The 26,969-nt window shown below is 33.1% G+C and overlaps 1 protein-coding gene and 1 long non-coding RNA gene across 6 annotated transcripts in view; both read left to right on the top strand.

The window, feature by feature from the left end:
• Positions 1–10,498: 10,498 nt before the first annotated feature.
• The window catches only part of LOC114327458 (probable serine incorporator), a 96,716-nt gene continuing 80,245 nt past the window's right edge, over positions 10,499–26,969 (top strand). For all 5 annotated transcript variants that reach the window (XM_028276088.2, XM_028276087.2, XM_028276086.2 and 2 more), the window contains exon 1: positions 10,499–10,699. In XM_028276088.2, coding sequence (XP_028131889.1) covers positions 10,664–10,699 — 36 coding nt within the window. In that variant the 5' untranslated portion in view covers positions 10,499–10,663. The remainder of the gene's footprint in view (positions 10,700–26,969) is intronic.
• On the top strand, positions 19,342–24,454 carry LOC126883511 (uncharacterized). Its single transcript, XR_007697678.1, has 3 exons — positions 19,342–21,378; positions 22,333–22,534; positions 23,578–24,454. It is a non-coding gene; the product is annotated as an uncharacterized LOC126883511 (long non-coding RNA).

Below are 26,969 nucleotides of genomic sequence, written 5' to 3'. Positions count from 1 at the left end.
TCAATATTTTTCTACATATGAAATTATAGGGCTTTTCATTCACAGTCATTTGTTTCGAGCTTCTGTCATGTGTCACATAATATTAATATATCTACGTCATACGTTATTGGTATATAACAATGATACAAACCAAAGACGTATGGCGTAGATATATTAATATTTTGTGACACATGACAGAAGCTCGAAACAAATGACAATCGATGAAAAGCCCTATTGGGACCGTGCAAGTTCGGAAAAGCGACACCTATTTCTACGCTCTGCACTTTTATTCGTACTTTTGATTATATTGGCCAATCATATGGTCCTGGTTACTGGATAATTGTCAAGGCCATAGTCCAAAAAAATAATAAGAAGAAAAAATAAGATTTAGGTTATGTTGTTTAAACATAAACAATTGTATGTAGTAAATAAAATTAGTTATTAAAATGCAGTACTGCAAGCAAAATACAATTAATTAAATTTACCTTTATCTAATAATTGCATATCATATCAATACTGTGGAGCAATATATATTTTTTCTTCTTAAATGACAATAAGTATGAAATGTACGTCAATTTGACAAATTTTCATTGACAATATGAATTATTTAAGAAAGTTGCAATATTTCTCCGCTATTCGCGCACGATCGTTTCGCGTATCCCTTCCAAGTACTTGCACACCGCGAATACTAAATTCACAATCAAGATGCAGTAGAAATAAACAAACCAAGACACTTCAATGAGGGGAGCACCCTCGAATCATGATTTACAATGTAAAAACTTTGTAAATCATGATTTGAGATTTATACAATGTATATACATTGTACTCGAAGTAAATGTTCAAAAAACACAATATCTTTGCGTAGGAGGAGAAAATACTCCAGATGACCTCGACTTAGAAGATGAAACTCTTAAGAAATGTGACCAATGTACATATTTGGGGGTAAAACTGACAAAGACAGGAAGAAGTGATGAAGCCATAAAAGACAGAATAACCAAAGGAAAACAAGTTATAGGTGCGTTGAATTCAGTATTATGGCAAAAAAATATAAGACCGGAAACGAAAAAACGAATATATAATACCATATTAAAACCAGTAATCGTCTATGGCTCAGAAGTGTGGCAGTTATCACAAAAACTTAAAGGTAACCTATTGGCAGTTAAAATGGATTTTTGGAGGAGAGCAGCGGGAAAGTCTAGATTAGAACATGTGAAAAATGAGGACATCAGGAGACAAATGAAAGTACAAAGATCAATTATAGGAGACATCGAAAAACAACAACTAATATGGTACGGACATGTTAGACGTATGGGGGAACAAAGACTACCCAAAAAGGTATTAGAATGGGTACCACCAGAGAAAAGAAAACGAGGACGACCACCAACAACATGGATCCAAGGAATCTCAAAAGCAATGTCAGCAAGAAATCTATCTGAAGAAGACTGGCAGAATAGACAGGCTTGGCGAACGGGAACCCAAAGGCGTATTACGCTGTGAACGGGATATATATATATATATATATATATATATATATATATATATATATATATAAATCATAATTTGGGAGTGCTCCTTGTAACATTGAAGTGTCTTGGTTTGTTTATTTCTATTGCACCTTGATTGTGAATTTAGATAACTTGTTCCGAAAGAAGTCTTTCGTTCACAGTCTGGATAGTTCTCCGAAGAACCATTATATCGAATAATTTATAGAGGTATGGTACAATACTCAGACAGCGATAGTTTTTTAGCTCTATTCAGGAGCTGGACTGCGTGGGATTTTTGTAACTAATCTGAAACTTTCCAGAAAGTTGCTTTCTGGAAAGTTATAGATCTCAGTACGCTTTTTTATCATCTCTATCATCCACTGGTTTGCAATAGGCCCGAAACGGTTTATCTTTTCTGACCTGTTATCTTCTGAAATAGAAACTTTACTTTCTTTATAAAAATATTTTTATCATCAGGAGTAAACAGTGTAGCCAACAATTTTTTGTCATCATCAAACACTCTCATAGTATCTATTATTTTCTTTCCTTTATTCTTGTTATTTAGTAATGGCTGACCAGCTATTTGTACTTCCATAGGGTCGCTACTGAAAATTTTAATCAGCTTACATGCGTGACTACGGTTCTGTTTTATGTCTTCTTCTTCATCATATTCTTATATTAGGCCTCTTGACCTGATTTTCACCGATTTTGAGCTTGTAGGCTTGTCGGCGTTGAGGCCGAAGGGCCTTCCTATTGGTTTCTGGCCTGCTCGCTTTGAATCTTTGGCTATACGGGCTATTCCATCGCTGTACATTTTTGTCACATGCTGATTACACTCTCGTCTTCTCTGTCTTCCCCACCGTACTACATATGTCTTGTATGTTACAGAGTTATCTTATTCTCTCGTTCGGATTCATTTCTGATGTTCTCAGTACCCTTTTGCTTTCGGCTGTGTCACATCCACATCTTGTTTCTATCGCGTACGTCATGCATGGTCGGTCTTACACATGAGTTACATATGCGTACTTTCCCTTCCAGCCTCACATCTTTATTTCTCCAGATGACATCTCTCAGACATCCTGACACGTAATTCGCTTTATTTTCTTGCTTTCGGACGCTCTCTTTAACATCTTTATAACTACGTATTTCGACTCCCAGGGATTTGGTCCTAACTGTTGATATTTTTATGCTGTAGTTCTTCGCCACTGTATTGAAAGTCTGTGTCATTCGCTGTAGGTTATCCTCATTATCTGAAATTAAGATTGCGTCGTCAGCATAACAGAGGATTTTTATTTATTTTTCTGCCGTCTTATATCCTTCTCCTGTACTAAAGTAAAAAGCAATGTGCTCAATCTATCCCCTTGTCGCATGTCGGATTCCCAAGTTGATTTTCACTTCCGATGTTAGTTCCACTCAAATGGGTTATTTTAGCTAGTCTGCATGGTGTCATTGAAGAATTGGTGTACTTAGCCTCGCCGTACTTGGTCGTACTTAGCCTCGTACTTGAGCAGCCTCCTAGTTCAACCGGTTAATACGAAAATGAATTGAGTGTTGTAGTCTTAAAGTATCTATATGTTTCCTTATCTCTTTCCATAAGAAATATTTTATAGCCTTTTTTCTATTCGAGAAAAGGCCTCTCTCATTTTCATTTCTCGCCATTCATCCCTGTTGTGTGTGAGGTGTTTCCACATTGATCCTGCGACTCTTTTGATGTCGCTCCAGCGCATTTGAGGTCTTCCTCTTTGTCTCATAAGAACTATGCCATCTGCATATTCATATTATGCTACAGTTTGTGTTAAGGAGCGGGGATATACATAGTTCCTTTAACCCCTGCCCTTGACGGTCTCTTCTACTGCTATGTTAAATAGTTTGGTTGACACGGAATCGCTTTGCCGTATTATATATAGTCCAGGAACCGAAGCTTTTCACCTCGCAATTTTACGGAATGGATCGATTTGCTTGAAAATTTGAGAGTAAGTAGTGGATAGTGCAAGATCAAAATCTATATGATGCCGAAAGGCGCTTTTACCATCGGGGTGGTTGCTACCCCGTCTCGGAGGTGGAAATTTTTTATTATATTTTGACCGCAAAAGTTGATAAAAGTATTTATTCTAAGCAAAAAACGTTCTATACATTTTTTTTAAATTAATAGTTTTCGATTTATTCGCTATTGAAAGTGTTAGTTTTATATCGAAAAAATCAATGTTTTTCGATAATACTCATTTACGATTCACGCAATTTTTGCCGTAGAAAAAATTTTTTCGTACCAAGTTCTTGGGAATTAAATACCCTACAATTTCATATTTAAACATCTTTTCGTATCTCTGATACTAATCTTTCTATTCTGAAAAGTGACATTTTTTTAAAAACTACAAAAATTCGTTATTTGCTTTTAACTCCAGATTTTTAAAAACTAATCATTCTAAGCGAGTCAAATTTCTAGAATCTATTAATAATACATAAATAAAGAAGAATGAATAAGGTCAATGACTAAAAACACCGCTAACATACATTATTATGCTTCCAATTGGATTTCTCCTTTTTTTTCCAAAAAAATATATTGATTTTTTATCCGTAACTGTATATTTTTCTTAGAAAGTTTGGTAAAAAAGAGTTTTTTTACCTACAATTTTGTAGGTTTTTATAAGATCTACGCTTTTAACTCCATTTTTTTAAACTAATCGTTCTAAGTCGGTCAAACTTCTAGAACCTATTAATAATTATTCATAAATAAAAAGACCAAATAAGCTCAATGATTAATTTTAATTAGGGTGGTGATTAGAGGTTGCTTCCGATCACTTTTTCGCTAAAAAAATAGGGACTGACATTATTTTCATTATAAGTCACTTAATTTTTGAGCTAGAGACTTTTTTTATTTCTGTAGATAGATATTTTAAATACTTTAAGGGCAGCCAAAGTCCGAAAATTGAATTTTTTAAGTTTTTTTGGGTTATTATTGAAAATTATTCTCTGAAATCTTCTCTTTTCAACGATATATAACACATTATAGTAGAAAACATCAATGGCTACAAAAATTTTTGTTTATGATCATCTGCACTCAACTTAGCGTGTACCGGTCAACGGCAAAACCAGGATGCCAAGGGGGGGGGGGGGGGTTAAAACTCCTGTAGGGTTTCTGGGGGTATGGGGTATGGATTAAGCTCAAAGTACATCCCAACCCCCAAAACCCTTCTTGGTTACGCCACTGGTACCGGTAGCTTTCTTTATAGCCTATTACAGTGTTTTATATTTTTGCAATTTCCCGAATACTAGGTTTTTTTAAATTTTAATGTCAAATATCTCTGGATCCTTAGATGATAGAAGGTCCAAATTTTTACAATAGTTGTAGATAGATAATATTAAGCAACGCCTAAAGTTTTATTGAAAAATGTATAAAAACAAGTAAAATATAAAATAAAATCTAAACATTTTTGGTTTTTTTTTGTAAGAGTATTTTCAAAAATTTTAAAATAAATGTTACCTTCACTGTAACTTTACAAAGGTCTACGCGGGACTAAACAATACATCTAGTTTCAAAATAAAACAAAAATTAGGTCTCTAAGTGCTTTGGTTACAGAGCTATGTGACATAATGTTAACATGTGGGTAAAATGGGACTTCGGGTGCCCTAAATTAGTTTTAACAAATTATCCTCAAAAAATGCATAGTTTCCCGTTTTATGACTTTGAAACTAAAATATTTAGCATTTGACGAAGAAGAGCTAACATATAATAAAGTATAGCTCAATTAGTATTGGTCTTAAAGAAAATTAAAAAACACGGTTTGGTATATTTTTTTAAAAGGTAAATTTTTGTTAAATAAAGTTGTTTTGATAAAACGAAAACTTGGAGTTATTAGCAGAAAACTTATTAAAAACATTGATTTTTTCGATATAAAACTAACACTTTCGATGGCGAAGAAATCGAAAACTATTAATTTTATCAAAAAAAATGTATAGAACATTTTTTGTTTAGAATGAATGTTTTTACCAACTTTTGCAGTCAAAATCTAATAAAAAATTTCCACCCACGCGATGGGGTGACAACCACCCCATGGTAAAAGCGCCTTTCGGCATCATATAGATTTTGATTCTTGGACTATCCACTACTTATTCTCAAATTTTCAAGCAAATCGATCCATTCTGTAAAAATTGAGAGGTTTTGTCCTATTTTAAGCTTCATTATTTGGACTATTAGATACAATTGAATATTATATTGAATATTATATTCTATTAAAATTTCTTAAAATGTAGTAAGTCTCAAATTACAGATCTAAAACTGAATTGACCATACGATACAGTTTCTAGTCACTTACCTCCGAGATCTTAACATGGATAATTATTTCTGTAGCTTTGTTATTCAATGAGAATAAACTATTTGTGATTTTATAAAATTTTAGCATTCTTACTTGTTTGGGACATCATAATTCCGTTAATCATTTTTTAATTTCAGAAATGTTTTAGAATGAATGATTACATCCCGCACAGTTTTCAACATCGTAAAGAAAAATCTGATTTAACCTGTGAGCCTTGCGATCCATGTGAACCAATGCCCATTCATCGGTCACCTGTAGCAAAATTATTGAATGCAATGAAGGCAAACCTTGCCTTCAAAATCCACCATGCACAATGTGATCCTAGAAATTGGAACTCGTTTAATAAATGCAAGACCTTTCCCAATAATTGTTGGCATAGGTCAACATATCCTTGGTTTTAAATAATTTGTATTTTTAATAAAAAAACAACAACTGTAAACTGTGTATTTGTTTTTATAACCAATTTTTTATTAATTGCAGTATGACCTTGTTCTCTAGTAATAGTAAAATAATTGTAATATTTGATTAGTCCGTCAATAATTGAATAGAAATAAAATTGGATCAGAATTTACTATCTGTCTTTGTCATCTCCTATGGCCAAGTCGGGCCCTAGCTTCCCCTAGCCTCCGCTTCCAAGTATCTCTGTTTCTGTTTGCTCTGCTCCATTTATCCAGCCTCAATATCTCTTTATCATCGGTTCTCTCTTCGTCTATCCACCTCTTCCTTGATATTCCTTCTGGCCGACGTCCCACCATAGTTCCGCTAAGAGTTCTACTAGGTATTCTTTCATTATCCGTTCTTATGTGTCCCGACCAGCGCAATCTTTGTATTTTTTCATAATTTGCGTTGGAAAAAATATTCCCATGTGATTTTTTTGCATAATTACATTCGTGAGACATCCCAGAATAAGGGTCAAGAAGTCGCCCACGTGAAAAGTGGGCCAAATTTTTTTTAACAATTTTTTTTTAATCAAATTGCAAAAATCAATATTTTTGACCTGGACAATTTTTTTGTAGGTTTTTTGGACCATTCTGGATAAAAAAGGTTTCTTATAATTTTTCTCCAAAGTTGATCGTTTTCTGAGTTAAAAGCAATTTAAAATTGAAAAAAAAAAAAACGAAAAATGGCGATTTTCAAGGCTTAATAACTCGGTTAATAGCTATTTGTATAACAAAGGAGGAAAGTGCTACTTTTCCTCCCGAGAATGAAGTTTTTCATTAAAGGGGGGAAAAGGCACTTTACTCCCATGTTATACATATGATTTTTCCACCTTCCTCAAATAACAAGTCATTTTTTCATTTTTACTTAATTTATTTATGTAACTAACCAACAAAATTTATTAAAACTAAAACTAACAAGTAGGTACAATATAACTGTCAACTGTCAAATATAAGTCAAATTATTAATGTAAACATTGTTAAATCAAAATAACAATTCACTGTTTTTTACCATTCTGCAAAATACAGGGTCTTTTATAAATAAACGTTAAAATGTATAGATACTTACGTAATAGAAAATAGACATTTTACAGGGCGTCAATAAGTTATATTTCATGAATGAAATACCATGACGTCACTTTTACTTTTCCTCCCTAGGGAGGAAAAATATTTTCCTCCCTAGGGAGGAAAAGTACAACGTTGCTCCCTACAATCAGGTCCGGACAAATATACTTTCGGTAGAGGTAGGTGGAAAAAATAATATCGGATTCGGCAGCTGTGCTAGAACCCCAAAAAGGAAGACCATATCGAAGATGAGACTCGAACAAAGAAAAATATGTTATTTTGGAAGATACTAAACTGATTTCCTTCGAAACAGATATTACTGCATAGAAAGCTGAGGCTAGTTTCTTACTTAATAAACCGATAAGAAGGGACCATTTTTTATGTTTGCTGTCTAAAAAAATACCAAGGAATTTTACAGGATCAACGGTACTAATCTGGCTGTTATTAAGAAGCAAGGGTTGAATAATGTTACTGTCTTATCCACCTTAAAAGAGAGTAAATTAGGGTCGGAACAGGTTTTTATTGTAAGTAGTTCAGAAACTATAGTTGCATGAAGAGTTGCAATATTTGATACTCGTATCATCAGAAAAAAGAAAAATGTTTCCATTGTTTTTTAAATTAGTAATATCATTTATAAATATAACAAAAAGTAGAGGACCCAATACTGAACCCTGTGGTACCCCACATACAATTTATGTCAGAATAAAGTCAGTATCATTTGCTCTAACCAGTTGTTACCTAGAGGAAGAAATACCTCGAATTCCATAGAAATTTATATAAATAAATACAATATATAGATAAAGAATAGATTACAGCAAAATATACCCAAACAATACACACTGTTTCAAACATATTCAAAGGTATAGCGATTACAAAAATTGCAATTTGGCATTATACATTGTACAGTGTCTCAGACACAGCCAATGGTGAATGAACAATGTGCAATGAAAAGTAGCTTGAAACTCTGATATTATGTAATAACGGCGAGCGACGGCAAAGAGATATACATAGTTAATACTATATACAATTTTTAATAAGATAGATAAAGAATCTATTGCACGAAAATGTCGATATCCAAGCAATACACACTTTTTCAAAAGGTTTTAAGTCTTTCAATTTTGTTCAATTTTTTTAACTGGAACTTTTGTTTCGACATGAAGGCCGCGTCTCACCATCAAATAATTTGATCAAACAGTTTGAGCAAACTCCGGAAGTACGTCAAAGTGACGTCACAATTGCAGTTTTTTTGAAATTCTAAAAATCTGTGCTCTCACTATCAGTCTAGTTTGATCAAATTTTTTGAATTGAGTTGTCTAACTTGTTTGTACTTTATTTAAAATTAAAATTTTTCATTATTATCCACAATGAATACTCAGGATGTGACGTCACTAACTGTCACTTTCAGTTTGCTCAAACCAGTTTGATCAAATTATTTGATGGTGGGACGCGGCCTTGACGCGCCGGGGCCCTTGAATGTCGGGGGCCCCGTATAATAGATACGGCTGATACGGCGGTAGCTACGGGCTACGCCTCTGATACATACATATATTCAAGAGAGTCGCAGCCAACCCATCTCCCTGTTTTAACCCTTTAGTTATCTAGAGGGGATCAATTGATTTTGAACTCGTATTTGCGCTTATGTGTGAGTCACGGTAGCTTGAACGAACTTTACCAATTTCTTTGGTAAAGCAAATTCTGGATTAATTTAATATATTTTATCGCCAACCGTCACTAAAGTCATTCATTATTGTACTCATTTACCCTCATTTGCGGCAGTAAAGTAACACTTTATTGTACTGAAAGAAGCATTTTACTTTACCAGCCGCGATTAATCGAGATTGAATGTAAGTGGTCGATGGCAGTAATCGATTATTTATTTGAGTCAACTTACAATTTATTTACCTTAATTATTAAAAATATTGTACAAAATTTACGACATTGTTAATTAAATTTATGTCAAAAAGTGAAATTCTGTAGTATTTTGTAATTATATTCATATAAAATAAATCAAAACTTTACCGATTTAGTAATTATTCAATATTGATAACTATCGATTAAAAATCGAAATAGGCCATCATGCAAATGCATCTGTCATCACTGTCATGAAATTAGTATGACGTCTAAAATTTAAAAAGTTCTTAAATTGTAAATTGCAAGTAAATGTTAAAACCAATATCAAATTGTTGTCGATAAAATTTTGTATGCACCACGTCAGTAAAGACTCTTTATCGAACTCGTCTGTTACTCGCCTCGCTCGCTATGCTCGCTCTGCTCATAATATCAGACTCGTTCGATAAAGAGTAACTTTACTGACTTATTGGTACATAAATATAACTATTATCTCTATTTATGTTGTCATTTGTCGAAAATCTGCACAATCTACAAAGATTTCGTAGATACCTATCTATATCGCGGCTTTATCTAATAGGTACTATATAGACCAGGGCGCATCTGTAAAAATAGTAATATATATACAGTTCGATGTTAAGAGCAGGTGACTCACATTTTTTGCAGAAATTGCTTGAAAATAATTCACATAACAATATTTGAGTTATCCTCCCACTCAAAAAGGTCCGGAACATTGTTTAATAATCAAAATGTCAAAAAGTGAAGGAAACATTCGATTTTTTTCTTCCTTTTTTGATTATAACTCTAAAAGTATTCATTTCCGAGAATAGTTGCACTAACATAAAAGTTGCGTAATTAAATTTTCTTCAATATAGGATTAGATGAAAATTTTAAAACATGTCACACTTGTTGCAAAATAGCAATAATTGCGAAAAAAAAAACATAAAAAAAACAAGTATTCGCATTTTACGTGTTTCAACCGTTTATGCTAACCGTAGGACCTTCATATTTCACCCAGAAAAACTTTATGATATAATAAAACAATACTGTAAATTAAATTAAGATCAGTTTAACAGATTTTGCAATCCAGCTTTCACAAAAAAATTAATTTTTTCAAAATGTTGCAGGACTGAAATTAAAGCAGGCAGCAAGGTGAATTTTTTACACATAGAAGAATACCGTACCTTTCATTTGCAATTTGCACAATTAAAATCGGTTAACTACCACGGCGTCAGGAATTTTTTTAAATAAACGAATTAAAAAATATTTCTAAAAACGGCTCCTCAGCCACTAGACGTAGGCCACCAGATTAACAAACAGCAGAATAGTTGACATATGACATATATAGTAGACAAAGACAAATGACATAGACATAACATTTGGACATCTGTCATCTGTGGTCTGTGAGTTTTATTTTCTAAACATTTCTGTATTTCTCATCTGATTATTCATCAAATTAATTGATTCTTTGTTAGTTGTTTTAAATATTTCTAAATAGATAAATTAAACAACCAATAATAGTTATCAGGTAATCAAAATGGGGGCCGTCCTGGGTCTTTGTTCAGCAGCACAAGTAAGTAAACAAAAGTTGCATTTTAACATTCTATTTTTTATTACGCGATTGGCGTCATTCTGTAGATTATGAGTAATGTTTTTCACATTGTGGATTAAAATTCAATAGTTATATTTACCTGGATTTTTTGCTGTATTGTTTACAGTATGTACTTAAAATGTCAAATAATATTTTTGATATCATGCCAGATGACATTGTATCATCTGTTTTATTTGTGTATGCATTTTTAGAACATACTATTACAATTGTAGCTCTCCAAAGATGCAAATATTTAAAAATCTACAGTGACAAAACCTGAATGATGAAGATTAATTTGAGATTTGAGTAATAGAATGGTGCTCACTCATCAAAGCTGTAAATCTTTCTAGAATCTTTGTTTCTGTTGGTACATATAAATGAAGTTTATTGTTGAAAGGGGTAAGCACCATTTTTAACTTTTTGAGTTATAGTGAAAAACCCTTCTCTCTTTCTATATGCGTGTCATTTGGTGTTAAATGCAGTTTCACAGTATAAACTATATATTTGCAGTGCATCAGTGCTTGCTCCCTTTTAACACCAAATGACACGGACAAAGAAAGAGAGCAGGGTTTTTTACTATAACTCAAAAAGTAGAAAATGGCGCTTACCTCCTTTCAACAATAATCAATTGAAATATACAAGTATAACCAGCCAATTTACCTTTGACTCTCATGGTGCAAATTCTGTTTGATATTAAGTAGGTACTGTGAATGCAATAATGTATTTTCACATTTTTTAGGTATTACAAACCCTACTTCATCTTTCCTGTCTGGTTCAATAAAGTGAGAATTTATTTTTTATAAATTTCACATTTTTGCTTCCATCTTATTTTCAGTAGTGCCAATGCTCCTAATTCATATTTTCCAGTTTTCATATTAGGGTCAAGCGAAAAATCGAGGTTTCAAAAACTGTAATCAACTATTTTTAATGGGAAATAAGCCACAATTTTACCAAAAAAATGATTTTATTAACGTTTTGATGCCCAAGTTGGGTGTCATTGTCAAAATACAAAATACTACTACTTAAATTAAACAAAAATGTTGTTGCTTACTAATAAATTCTTCTAATAATTTATTTAATCTGACTCATTATTATCGGCCATTCAGGCATGTATTATACATTTTAAAGTAGAAGAATTTAAAATGATATTGCCAATATTGAGATGAGTTGTGTTCCTGGAACGACTTTACTAAAAGATAGTTCATTTGATTACATGAAATCAACCCAACTCAAGAATATCCTCCACAAAAAATCATAGCATGTGATATGTCTTTAAAAAGGCAACTAAATGCAATGGTGGCAGTAAAATTCTCGCGCAAGAGACTCCATAGTAAATCACGAGGGAAAACCAGGAAAAAACCTTGCGATACTATATCGACATCGTAAGTATTTTTGTGCTTACATTTATTTATTAATCGTGATTTACTATGGAGTCTCTAGCGCGAGAATTTTACTGCCACCATTGCATTTGGTTGTCTTTTTAAAGACATATCACATGCTATGATTTTTTGTAGCGGATATTCTTGAGTTGGGTTGATTTCATGTAATCAAATGAACTATTTTTTAGTAAAGTCGTCCCAGGAACGCAACTCATCTCAATATTGTATTGTTTAAAGTAGGTTGCTGTAATGCAAGATCATTAGTACCTTCATTGCAAAATATTAAACAAATAGTTTCGGATAATTCTTTAGATATTCTTTTAATATGTGAAACATGGTTGAAATATAGTATTGTTGATGACCAATTAAATTTTAATAATTATAAATTATACCGGGCGGATAGAAATTGCAGAGGTAAAGGAATATGTATATATGTTGGAGATGGATTGCGTTGTGAACCACTTATAAGTAGGCAGGATTATATCTGGGAACAGTTATGGATTAAAATTACGGTTCATAAAAAAACATTTGGAATAGGTGTAATATATAGACCTCATGAAAAAAATTAAAATTCTTTTCTGGATGAGTTTGAAAATAGTCTAATTGATATTGGACCAACTGTAGATGAAATAATTTGTATGGGTGATTTTAATTTAGACTTGTTTGACTATGACAATAGTAGTGTTAAGAATTTTTATTCAATTTTAGAATCACTGAATTATTGTCAATTGATAGACGTTCCTACTAGAGTCACTGCTACATCTGCAACACTTCTAGATTATGTAATAGTACAAAAAGGAGCTGCAGTGGAGGGGGGTGTCATACATCATAACATCTCAGATCACTCTATTGTTTATTGTAAGGTAAATGTAGGTGGTACATCGCAACAATCTAAAATGTGTACATATAGAAGCTTTAAAAATTTTAATCAAGAATCCTTTCAGGCTGATTTGTTTAATACTTCATTTTTCAGAATATATGACCAGGAAAATATTGATGCAAAAATATCGTACTTAGTTAATTGCTTAAATAATTTATTTGATAGACATATTCCCATAGTTACCTCTAGAGTCACTAAAGCCAGAGCACCATGGATGACATATGTCATCAAAATTATGATGAACGAGAGGGACAAAGCTTTAAGCAAATTTAAAAGGACTAGATTACAGAGACATTTAGATTTTTATAGACAAATGCGTAACTTTACTAATCGGGCTATTGAGAGAGAAAAAAAGGCATACTTTATACATCAATTCAATAATAATTCATCAAAAGAAATGTGGAAGACACTAAAGTTGAATAAATTTCTTCCCGATAAAAATAAAAATATTCCAGAGGATTTAAAAAAGCCTAACGATCTAAATAATTTTTTTATAAAATCTGTTCCTAATAAAAAACCACCCCAACATCTTTTAAATTTTTATAATAATAATAGATTACTCAATGAAAACTTTAAATTTAAGGAAATTAATGACTTGTTTGTTTTTAAGACCATATCAGATATAAAAACGAATGCGAGAGGGTGTGATGGTATAAATATTAAATTAATTAAACTTTGTTGTCCTCATATCGTACCTTACATTACACATATTATAAATTATTGTTTAACAGAGAATGTCTGTCCGGCGATGTGGAAGAGGGCAGTTGTGAGGGTATTGCTGAAGAAACAAAATCCAAAAGAAATGAAAGACTTGCGAGGTATCAGTATTTTACCTACTTTATCCAAAGTATTGGAAAGAGCTATGGAAATTCAAATAAAGGAATATATACAAAAATTTTCTCTTTTACCTGATGTTCAATCTGGATTTCGCAAAGGCTTTAGTTGCACAACTGCACTTTTGCATATTGTCGATGACATACTTACGGCTATAGATGACAGAAAATGTACTATATTGATTTTATTAGATTTTAGCAGAGCTTTTGACACTATTAACCATGAATTAATGATAAGCATTTTAAAGTATTTAGGATTTTCCTATGATGCGTTGTTACTTATAATAAGCTATTTGGAAGGGCGACAACAGCATGTTAATATAGAAGGTCAAAATTCAAACTCTTTGAATATTAATTCAGGAGTTCCACAAGACTCAATATTGGGTCCTTTATTATTTTCTCTATATACTTCTAATCTTCTCTCTAAGCTTCAGTCATGCCAAGCTCATTTATATGCTGATGACACTCAGCTCTACTACAGTTTCCCAATCGAAAATTTAAAAAACGCTAATGATCTGATTAATGCCGATTTAAAAAGATTTGTAGAAGCTGCTTTAAACCATTGCCTATGCATCAATTCCAGTAAATCAAACATATTAATATTTGGGCCAAAAAATCAAAGGGAATTAGTTTTACCATCAATCCAAATCCAAATTCAGGATTCAATTCTTGATGTTGTTGATATGGCAAAGAATTTGGGTGTATTAATGGATTCAGAGTTAAGATTCGAAAAACATATAAATAAATTGATACAGCGTGCCTACGCTTCAATTAAGATTATATACGGTAATCGACATTTTCTACCATTTAATGTTAAGAAAATTTTGTGTGAATCTCTTGTACTTTCAAATTTTAATTATGCTGACGCTCTTTACGGTCCTAATTTAGCCACTCACTACAAGAATAAAATTCAAAAAGTTCAAAATTCCTGTCTAAGACTCATATTTGGCATTCGCAGAAGACAAAGAGTTTCACATAAAATTAAGGAAATTGAGTGGCTGAATATGGAAAATAGAAGGGTACATCATACAGTCTGTCTTTATCATAAAATAATTACAACAAAAAAACCGTCTTATCTTCATCGTAAAATCACGTATCGAACGGACATACACAACTTAAATATTAGATATAAAGGTTTGCTGGCAATACCGAAATTTAAAACAGAGATATTTAGAAGGTCTTTTAGGTATCAGGTATGTCATTTGTATAATTCATTACCATCAACAATAAAAGTATTAAACATTGGGCAGTTTAAATCCAAATCTAGAGACTATTTGTTCATTTCTCAATCATAATTTTGGTTCTGGACGAACATAATGCTCGAGCTCGAATAAATTGGTAAATGAAACGAAATTATTGTTGTTTTTATAATGGCACTATATAGATAAGTTTTTTTTTTTCTTTTTCGGGTTAAGTGGAAGAACATTTTCTGTAAATGGCGACATTTCAGAAAATGAACTTCGCCCTTTATTTCTGAAAATAATATATTATGTTTTATATAAAAATGTACATTTCTATATTGAAGAAATAATAAAGACGATATTATTATTATTATTATTATTATTATTGGCAATATCATTTTAAAGTCTTCTACTTTAAAATGTATAATACATTATGTCTGAATTGTCGATATAAATGAGCCAGATTAAATAAATTATTAGAAGAATTTTTTACTAAGCAACAACATTTTTGTTTAATTTAAGTAGTAGTATTTTGTATTTTGACAACACCCAACTTGGGCATCGAAACGTTAATAAAATCATTTTTTTGGTAAAATTGTGGCTTATTTCCCATTAAAAATAGTTGATTATAAAAATGCCACACGGAAATAGTTTCAGAACAACTTCAAAAACCGTTTTTGAATAGTCCTCAAAAGTTGCCAATTGGTATTGCAAATTGAAAAAATACAAATATATAATTTTAATTGGAAAGTTATGTAATCCTTAAGTATGTTTGGTTAAAATAATATCCACTTGGATATTGAAGTACCTCCTATGTCATTTTTATTCCTCTACCCTCTCCCTACTCTCCCTCTTAATTTTGATTATTTATTGTTTTCAGTCTTTTCTTTTGTTCAAATTTTGGCGTAAGTTTGGTGAATCAATTTTTGCCTTGATAAAACTGTCTCTTTTTTGTGACCCAACAACAGATGAAGATGCTACACTACATTCACATAACAAATTCCCAATATAAACAAACGCACGTGTTAATGATTCGTCCACTCATTCGTCAAGAAGCTATTAAATATAATTTATCGCCCTAAACGAGGCGGTTTCTCATTTTACTTGTCAGTGTGCATCTGCAAATTCAAATTGTATTTTTTAGCGTGTTAGTTTTTAAGAAAATATTATTTTGTGTTATGTTATGTACTTTACAGTAGTTATTGTTGAGTTATTAATTAAGACTGGTCGTGTTTTATAGTTTTATGTTTTATAGTCGTGACATGAAATTTGGCATACGGCATACATATAGCTAATATGTCCAAGAAAAAAGTAATACTGTGCCGATGTGTGCTTTGTTCCTGGCAAAAAAATACACGTTCAAAATAAGCCCGGAAATGGATAAATTGATTAATTCTAAGCAACTTTTGTTCTATAGCGGTTTTTCACTTTATTCACAAAGTCAATACTTTTCGAGTTATTTGTGAGTGATTATGTTCATTTTTCAACAAAATAACCACGTTTTGAGACGGTTTTTTGCAAATATTCCAAAAAGTAAATATTTTATCGAAAAAAAAATATTCTTAGCAAAAACATAACTTATAAATAACATAACCTTATAATATGCTACTTTATTGAAAATGTTCACATTGTTATGTATATCTCAGTTAATGAATATTTTATTTTACCACATTTTTCTTAAGGACATAGGCGCAAAATTTCGCCTGTCAAATGTTCAATGTGTTTTAAATGTATTCATTTTTTTCGAGTCCTGTGAAAACTAATAAATATTTTTGAAAAATTTAAAGGCAGAATGAAAGATTACATTATTATTGAGGGCCGAAAGTCCCTGAAAACTTCTATAATGTTTATTTTAATAAGTTACAGGGGTGAAAATAAAAGAGAAAATTTAGGGTGATTTTTAATTGCAAACATTTCACTAAAAAGAAACTTTTTAAAATATTTCACTAAAAAGAAACTTTTTATTTATTCTAAGGGACTCTCGACTCTCGGTAATAAGGTAATATTTTATTAAAAGACTAAGTTTTCACTCTAATGGCATATAACATATCCCACCAGAATGAAAACAATGGGAACCTTCTCTGGTTACACCTCCGAGGCTTCTACAATTTGCAAGCCATACGGATGCTGAGACTAAGGAAGATGAGGGAATTCTACAATTTACAATTCACGTCACATCTGCTCAGCGCGGTAAAGTTCCAACGAGACTGGTTCCCTTCATACTCCACACAGAGTAAATGTAAATAAAAAATGAATAACCATTTTCAATTTCGTTGCAAAACGAAAATACAGCCGAACCATATTCCAGTCCAATCAGAGAGTGCTGCAAGCACCTCTACCGGTTTCGAAACTTATTAGTCTCTCATCAGGAGGCACATATGCTGCTCTCCCTGATCCAACCAAAACAAACCCCAGCGTGCAGTCCCGAATTGCAACGAACGAAATGGCATAGATGCCCTAGCGGCAACTGCTAGCAAAAGACTAAGTTTTCACTCTAATGGCATATAACATATCCCACCAGAATGAAAACAATGGGAACCTTCTCTGGTTACACCTCCGAGGCTTCTACAATTTGCAAGCCATACGGATGCTGAGACTAAGGAAGATGAGGGAATTCTACAATTTACAATTCACGTCACATCTGCTCAGCGCGGTAAAGTTCCAACGAGACTGGTTCCCTTCATACTCCACACAGAGTAAATGTAAATAAAAAATGAATAACCATTTTCAATTTCGTTGCAAAACGAAAATACAGCCGAACCATATTCCAGTCCAATCAGAGAGTGCTGCAAGCACCTCTACCGGTTTCGAAACTTATTAGTCTCTCATCAGGAGGCACATATGCTGCTCTCCCTGATCCAACCAAAACAAACCCCAGCGTGCAGTCCCGAATTGCAACGAACGAAATGGCATAGATGCCCTAGCGGCAACTGCTAGCAAAAGACTAAGTTTTCACTCTAATGGCATATAACATATCCCACCAGAATGAAAACAATGGGAACCTTCTCTGGTTACACCTCCGAGGCTTCTACAATTTGCAAGCCATACGGATGCTGAGACTAAGGAAGATGAGGGAATTCTACAATTTACAATTCACGAGCACGGTAGAGGTGCTTGCAGCACTCTCTGATTGGACTGGAATATGGTTCGGCTGTATTTTCGTTTTGCAACGAAATTGAAAATGGTTATTCATTTTTTATTTACATTTACTCTGTGTGGAGTATGAAGGGAACCAGTCTCGTTGGAACTTTACCGCGCTGAGCAGATGTGACGTGAATTGTAAATTGTAGAATTCCCTCATCTTCCTTAGTCTCAGCATCCGTATGGCTTGCAAATTGTAGAAGCCTCGGAGGTGTAACCAGAGAAGGTTCCCATTGTTTTCATTCTGGTGGGATATGTTATATGCCATTAGAGTGAAAACTTAGTCTTTTGCTAGCAGTTGCCGCTAGGGCATCTATGCCATTTCGTTCGTTGCAATTCGGGACTGCACGCTGGGGTTTGTTTTGGTTGGATCAGGGAGAGCAGCATATGTGCCTCCTGATGAGAGACTAATAAGTTTCGAAACCGGTAGAGGTGCTTGCAGCACTCTCTGATTGGACTGGAATATGGTTCGGCTGTATTTTCGTTTTGCAACGAAATTGAAAATGGTTATTCATTTTTTATTTACATTTACTCTGTGTGGAGTATGAAGGGAACCAGTCTCGTTGGAACTTTACCGCGCTGAGCAGATGTGACGTGAATTGTAAATTGTAGAATTCCCTCATCTTCCTTAGTCTCAGCATCCGTATGGCTTGCAAATTGTAGAAGCCTCGGAGGTGTAACCAGAGAAGGTTCCCATTGTTTTCATTCTGGTGGGATATGTTATATGCCATTAGAGTGAAAACTTAGTCTTTTGCTAGCAGTTGCCGCTAGGGCATCTATGCCATTTCGTTCGTTGCAATTCGGGACTGCACGCTGGGGTTTGTTTTGGTTGGATCAGGGAGAGCAGCATATGTGCCTCCTGATGAGAGACTAATAAGTTTCGAAACCGGTAGAGGTGCTTGCAGCACTCTCTGATTGGACTGGAATATGGTTCGGCTGTATTTTCGTTTTGCAACGAAATTGAAAATGGTTATTCATTTTTTAATATTTTATTCTGCGTTTAAATTTTTCAAAAATACTTATTAGTTTTCTCAGGAATCGAAAAAAATTAATACAATTTAAAACACATTAAAAATTTTGACAGCCGATATTTTGCGCCTTTCCCCCTAAAAAGAACAAAATTTTGTTTACAATTAAATTTCAAGCAATTCTTACGGTATTAGTTTCAAAAGTAACTATTTTTAAAAAACATATGATACACCTCAGTACGGCCCTGTTTAGCTTCCACGTGCGTTTGTTTACAGTTGGGAATTTGTAAAGTGAATGGACTGTAGATACTTCAGTTATGAGCTTCATGAATTGGGTGTGATATGAAAGGTCATCACTAATTGTAAGTCTTCTTCTTCTTTTATATAGGCAGTACTGCCCGTTTTTCTTCACGGGTGCCTTTCATTCTGTCCCTAAATTGTCATTCTATACAATCTAGATTGTATAGATAGATTGTAATAAATGTGGGGTTAATAAAAAAAAAACAAATTGTCATTCAACCTTTTCCTTGGGCATCCTACACTTCTTCCTAACGTTGACTTGTTCCTGGCTATTCTTACTATCCTTAATTCAGACATCCTGCTAATGTGTTGCTTCCACTCTTCTTTTCTGTTCTTTACCCAGGTATTTATATTGTCTACCCCACATATGCGTCTGATTTCCTCACTTCTTACCCTATCCTGTAGTCTTTTTTCAGCAATTCTTCTTAAGACCTTCATTTCGTTGGTCTCCAGATGTCTTTGTGTTTTGCTTGTATCTGGTCTTGTTTCGGCTGTGTAAGTCATAACTGGCCTAATAACTGACTTTTCAGGCCTTTGTTTCCACTCTTAGTTGTTTGTTTTTCCAAATTGTATCGTTTAGATATCTAGTCATTCTACTGGCTTTAATTATTTGGTCTTTTGCCCCTTCTTCGATATTGTTGTTGAATTTTAAGTCTAATCGAAAAATTGCACCATTTTTCTTCCCGTATATACCACGGTTCTGTCACAGCCTACTACCACTAATTCTTCTTCTTTGGGTGCCATCTTCTTAGCGAAGGTTGGCGATGACTCCTGCAAAGTCTTCTCTATTTTGGGCTTTCCTTATTAGACTTTGAACGTCTAATCCCGGCCATTCTTTGATATTGCGCAGCCTGGTCATTTGTCGTCTACCTGGGCTGCGTCTTCCTTCTATTTTTCCTTCTGTAATAAGATAGGATGTTTTATGTTTCTTGATAAATTCTGTGAGTTCATGTTCTCTATTCATACGCCTTAAAACTTCTTCATTTCTAACGTGGTCGGTCCATGGAAGTTCTTCTAGATTATGTTTATACCTACCTAAAAAGTTGACAATACCTTGACAAATGTTTGGAGTCGATGTAGAAAGGGGTACTATGTCACCAAAAATATATAGCCTGGCTGTTGAACTAATGAAATATTCTCTTCGTATGCAGTTCTTCTGTGGTGCTTGCTTTCAATATTTTCGATAACGAAAATATAATAAAATACTTATTTTTCGTGCAGTCAAAGTATATGGTCTTCAAAGTTTCTGGAGAGTTTTGCCTAAAACCTTTTCTTAATTGCTCTTGCTCTTCTCTGTTTACTTTTGTCTATTATACTTTTATGTTAGCATTGGTAATAATAATTATAGTGTCTTATACCACTGCTGTTGCCGTAGCTGCTGTAGATCTGTAGTATCTGATAGTCCGTAGTATTCACAGATTTTGGCCAATATAAAAATTTGAAAAGAGAAATTAGAAAAAGTTTCAAATAATTTTACGTATTGTAATAATTTCTGTTCTGATACTGTCATGTGAGTATACTGTCTATTTGAAGAACTCATTTTATGACACTATCTCTGAAAACCACAAAACTCTTCAATTGCCACGACTAACTACAAACTAATGTACCAGGTGTCCCAATAAGAATGGTTCTCGTCCATATCTCAGAAACCGTTTATAGTACAGCCACAGTATAAAGAGGTTCCACAGTAGAACCACTCTCCGAAAAATTGGAAGTAAAATCTTTCAACGCGCAGAGCGCCTGCGCATATTTCCTGGTCGCCCCAGAACCATTCTTCGATTGCTACTCGCGTAGAAACGTACGGGTTAACAGTGCCGTATTTTGCTTAAACTGAGTTAGTTTTGTAAATAATCGTTAGTATTGTGAAGTTGAACATGAGTCAAATTCGAAGTGGTATTAGTCGGTGTTCAGCGAAAATGTGCCAGAACAATTCAAAAAATTGTTACAGTTTTTTTCCGATTTCCCAAGGAAGCTGATAGGTACGTATATATTTTTGAATTAGCTTATTTAACCACCTTAACAGAATAGCATCAATTATTATTGGAAATAGTAAAATGTTACGTGCAGTTTTTTAAATAGTTCAGATACAATAATATGTTTACAACGAGGAAATATTTTCTAAAGATTTTTTGATATATATTATATGTTTATATATATAAATTCGGGTTCAAAACGTCCTCCGACGTTGTCCGATGCCTTGTTGCCAATATTTTCTATCATTGCAATTTTCATCTTCTAATCCTCGTACACTCAATGATCGTTTTACTCCTTGTATCCACGTCGTTCTTGGCCTTCTTCTTTTCCTGTTGTCTGTAGGTATCCATTTCATAATTTTCTTTAGCAGTCTCTCCTACCCCATTCTCTGAACATGTCCGTACCACGTTAATTGTTTCTTCTCAATGCATCTATGACCGTTTCCTGTAAATTCATTCTTCGCTTTACTTACCTCGGTCATCCCGGTCCAATCTCGATGTTCTACTTGATCTTCTTAGGGCGTCCATCTCGGTAGCTTCTGTTTTACTTTTTTGGTGTTCCTTTATTTTCCATGTTTCGGATCCGTATAGCATTGTGCTCTTAATCATGGTGTTGTATACTTTCATTTTTCTTTGTTTCCCTATTTCGGTACATACTTTCATTTTTCTTTGTTTCCCTATTTCGGTACTCCACAAAACTCCGTTCAATTATTTAATTATATCTCTAATTATCGTTCTTTCTTTATTTATTCTGCTCTTAATTTCTGCATCGTCTGTATAATAACAGCTAGTTATTTTCTGATTATTGTCCAATATCATATCAGTGGAATCTTCACCTAGGCATAAATATTGTGTTTTTTCTACATTCACCTTCATACTATATTATATATTTATGAAAGTTAATAATAGTCGGAAAATTTAGTGTTGTGTAAATAGTAAGTAAATCTAATTTATTTCCAGAGCACGAAATTGGGCAATGTTGTGCCAGAGAGAAGATTTGTTAAACAAGAAAACAAACATAAATTTGAACAGATTATGCAGTGTGCATTTTGAAAATAGTATGTTTTCAAATAAAACTCGGACAGGTTGTGTAAAAACGCAGTACCACGTTTATTTCCTTCAATAGAAGACAGTCCAAACCAACATTCGAATGTTGATCAAGGTGAGTTTATATGTTTGAAAGCTGAAATTTCCATGTAAACCTAAGAACGTTCTGCTATTTATATTGTTGACGTACAGATTTGCTGCATTGTAGTATTGCAGTAAATTATAGCTTGTTTACTATGTAAACAACTTTTTTTATCTTTATCTTTAAACAATTTTTTGATCTGGAAATACCAAGCTGCCCCTTGAAATCTATCTGCTCTATACAAAAATATTTAAGCGGAATTTTCACGTGGAAATACCACAGTAAACTGTGGAAATGGAAATACCATATATTGTCGAAATAAAAGACGGTATGCAACTTTCTAAGAAATTATAATCCATTTCCTGCTATTCTCTTTGCTATTTCTATTGTTGGAATACAAAGGACATCGCACACATCTTATGAAAAATATAATGTCACTCAAATTCAATAAAATTTATACGAATAGATTCGTTTTAAATTAACGGTCAAATCTAATCATTGCGCCAACTCTTAATTATGATTAATTACGGCGCAAATTGCAATTAAATTTTATCGTATTCAAATTTTTTAGTCAGTAAAAGTGTCAGTTACAATCACTATTGCTCTGGGTGCTATTTAAAAGAGCATAAACCCCGCTGGGCCTAAGCGGATTAGTAAAACTAATCCGCTGATTTATGGAGTACCGACAATTTGGGTATTATAAAATATTTTTTCTCTCTCTAACTTATGTACGTATCCATTTGATTTCAGATTTATTTATATCAATTTCTGCTCTTATTATTGAAAATATGGAGTTGGCGCAATGATAAGATTTGACCGTTATTTTAAAACGAATCTATTCGTATAAATTTTATTGAATTTGAGTGACATTATATTTTCCATAAGATGTGTGCGATGTCCTTTGTTGGATTTACATTTGTTGAATATTTTTGATTTCAAAATAACAGAAGGCTTCCTTGTACTTTAAAAAAATAATTCAGCTTGGTAATAAAAAATTAAATGTTGTAGATTGTAGATATTTTATGTGCAATATGCCACTTTCTTCATATAAGACAACCTATAAACTTCTGTTGTAGATGATGAAAATAGTTTTGATCCAGTAAATGAGGAACAACGGGAAGAATTAGCTACCGTACCGCTAGTTGGAGAGGACAGCGAAGTTGTTCTACAAAAAAATCAACAAACTCAAACTTTAGAAAGTGTATCGACCTATAGCCCTAAAAAAACAAGCTAAGAAAGACTATAAAGCAATTGCAAAACAGGAATTTTCGATTAAAAAAAATTGCAAAAACTACAAGATTCTGGAAAACCCGATTATCTTAAAAACGTTACATTGGAAAATTATAAATCACTAACGGATAAATTTTGTTCTGCCAATAAAAATTTAGCTAATTTTATTAATATGCAATATATGTACAATGTATTAAAAACCATTAAGATTTAAAACTTGCGCAATACCGTTGAAATATAAACATTGAATTGTAATATTGTTTTTCATGTATTAAACCTTTTGTTTTTGTAATATTAACATTTAGTAAGAACATCTGGACATTTAAATATGAGAAGCCGCATTTTTTATTTTAATAAATAATAGTAGTAGGCCCAGAAAGTTTTAGTACGGCTCTGTAAGGTTAATCAAAGGAGCGTGCGGCCTCCGCCTGCATCCACCACTGGTGAATTACCAATTTCGTGCTTTGCCGGTATTACTTCTTGAGAACAAAGCGCCGACAGAAGAGTGATTTTACTGTGGAACCTCTATATACTGTGGTACAGCTTTGAGAAAAAAATATTTATAACAGAAGTTGCCTCGGGAAAAGCCTGGAAATTATTTTCATAATCGTAGGTCCACCACTAGAGGGCGTAATTGAATATCAAAAATTAAAAAATCAAAATTTTACAAAATTTACCTAATGAAAGGGCACTGGAAATCCAATCATCGTATTCTTCATAAAATTCTGCGCCTATTTGAATTCACAAGTTAAGTCTACCTTTGCAAATAAGAGGTGGGGGTGAGTGGAAACCTTCTTATGAAAAAATGGCTGTAAGTCCGGTTCTGCTAAATCGAATTTTGCATATTTGGTCTTGTTGAAAACAGCTCTTTTTCGTCAATGTAAGAGTCTTATTTTCGAAATAGCCTAATAAGGAATATGCAAGCTAGGAGGCGTTATTTAATTATTTTCAGAAATCTAGTTTTCTTTGGAAAATATTAAATACAAGTATGCATTTTTAAGCCTGTATTACAAAATTAGACCGAATTAGCAACATAATACCGAAAACCGCATGTCGATACCTTTTTTATATCTTGAGATATCTTAAGAAATGTGTAAATTTTAAACAACTGTTAGTGTCACCGGTAAAAGAGGTTAAGGAAAAGTAGTGTGCTATGGAAAAAACAAATAAACATTTTCCAGATGTAAACGTATATAATTAATTAAAACAACAATAAGACAAACAACACTATAAAATATAACAAAGAAATAAAAGCAACTACTTAGTTAGTCTTACTGACTGCCTAAATGTTCAAATGTTGCCCATCATTTTCGATGCAAGCATTTTTACTCTTTCAAGAGTAGATTGAACAGCAGTCTCAATTTCTGCTTTCGCAATGCTTTGAATGGCGTTTCGTATTCTCTAGATTCTAGATCATGTTTTTTCGATTAGTGGGCCTAGCGGCAAAAACAAGGTCTTTAATCCGTCTCCATAAATAAAAGTCTAAAACAGTTAAATCTGTTGCTGTTCAATCTACTCTTGAAAGAGCAAATGCTTGCATCGAAAATGATGGGCAACAATTTGAACATTTAGGCAGTCAGTAAGACTAACTAAGTAGTTGCTTTTATTTCTTTGTTATATTTTATAGTGTTGTTTGTCTTATTGTTGTTTTAACACTTTCGCTGCTGGCTTCTATGATATGGAGTTGCGGGTGCGGCATTTTTTTTTCTAAAAATTTTAATTTTTTGGGCTTTATAATTGGTTTAGTACTAAACTGAAGCTCATATATAGGGAGTTTAGTTGTTTTTTATCAATGTCACGCATGCGTGTCGGGCGCACCTAGGTATAATTTTTTTGCCAAGTGCTGACTGACACGCATGCGTGTCAATATATTTTTTACTATAAAAGTTTATTGAAGACAATTTTAATACAACTCAGTAAAAACAATTAGAATACAACTGTTTCAATACATTCGCACTGCTCGAATTATTTGAACGTTTGTCCGACTTGACCTCGCTAATTTGTGTCCCCTACTCTAGCATGCCGGATTGCCGTCTCATTCGGAACATTGGGAAATTCTGAAAACGGCAAATATATTTTAAATACTTTGTGCCTTAGTAGCACGCTAACAAGATCTGAATTATCTGCTGCATACGCTGTATTTAAAATGCTCTGTTAAATATAACTGGTCAGATGTCACGCAGGTATGTCGTCAGCACCTGACAAAATATCTTAAGGTCACGCATGCGTGATATCAGCAGTGAAAGTGTTAATTAAATATATACGTTTACATCTTGAAAATGTTTATTTGTTTTTTCCATAGCACACTACTTTTCCTTAACCTCGTTTACCGGTGACAGTAACAGTTATGTTTAAAATTTACACATTTCTTAAGATATCTCAAGATATAAAAAAGGTATCCATATGCGGTTTTCGGTATTATGTTGCTAATTTGGTCTAATTTTGTAATACAGGCTTAAAAATGCATACTTGTATTTAATATTTTCCAAAGAAAACTAGATTTCTGAAAATAATTAAATAACACCTCCTAGCTTGCATATTCCTTATAAGGCTATTTCGAAAATAAGACACTTACATTGACGAAAAAGAGCAGTTTTCAACAAGACCAAGTATGCAAAATTCGCTTTAGCAGAACCGGACTTACAGCCATTTTTTCATAAGAAGGTTCCCACTCACCCCTACCTCTTATTTGCAAAGGTAGACTTAAACTTGTGAAATCAAATATGCGCAGAATTTTATGAAGAATACGATGACTGGATTTCCAGTGCCCTTTCATTAGGTAAATTTTGTAAAATTTTGATTTTTTAATTTTTGATATTCAATTACGCCCTCTAGCGGTGGACCTACAATTATGAAAATAATTTCCAGGCTTTTCCCGAGGCTATTTTTTTTTATAATTTTTTTTTTCTCAAAGCTGTACTATAAACGGTTCCTGAGATATGGCCGAGAGCCATTCTTATTGGGACACCCGGTACATAGTGTGTGGGCTAACAAACAGTACTGAAATTTTCAGCACAACCTGCAGACAGGTCGGATCAAGCCAGGACCGGCAAAACTGGGCTTCTGTTTATATATATTTTTTATTTTTCAAATGGCAGTAGAGGGCTGAAGATGTAATTTTATCAAAAAGTCCTAATAATACTTTCTTATTAGGGTCAGTAGACAAAAAAAATACATAGACAAAAGTACATAGTCAAAAAAATCAGTAGGTACATAGACAAAAAATTTATCTCAATAT

Source organism: Diabrotica virgifera, chromosome 4, assembly GCF_917563875.1.
Source record: "Diabrotica virgifera virgifera chromosome 4, PGI_DIABVI_V3a".
Lineage (NCBI taxonomy): Eukaryota > Metazoa > Arthropoda > Insecta > Coleoptera > Chrysomelidae > Diabrotica > Diabrotica virgifera.
The sequence above is the reverse complement of the archived record's forward strand: the minus strand, read 5'-3'. Positions and strand labels throughout refer to the sequence as shown.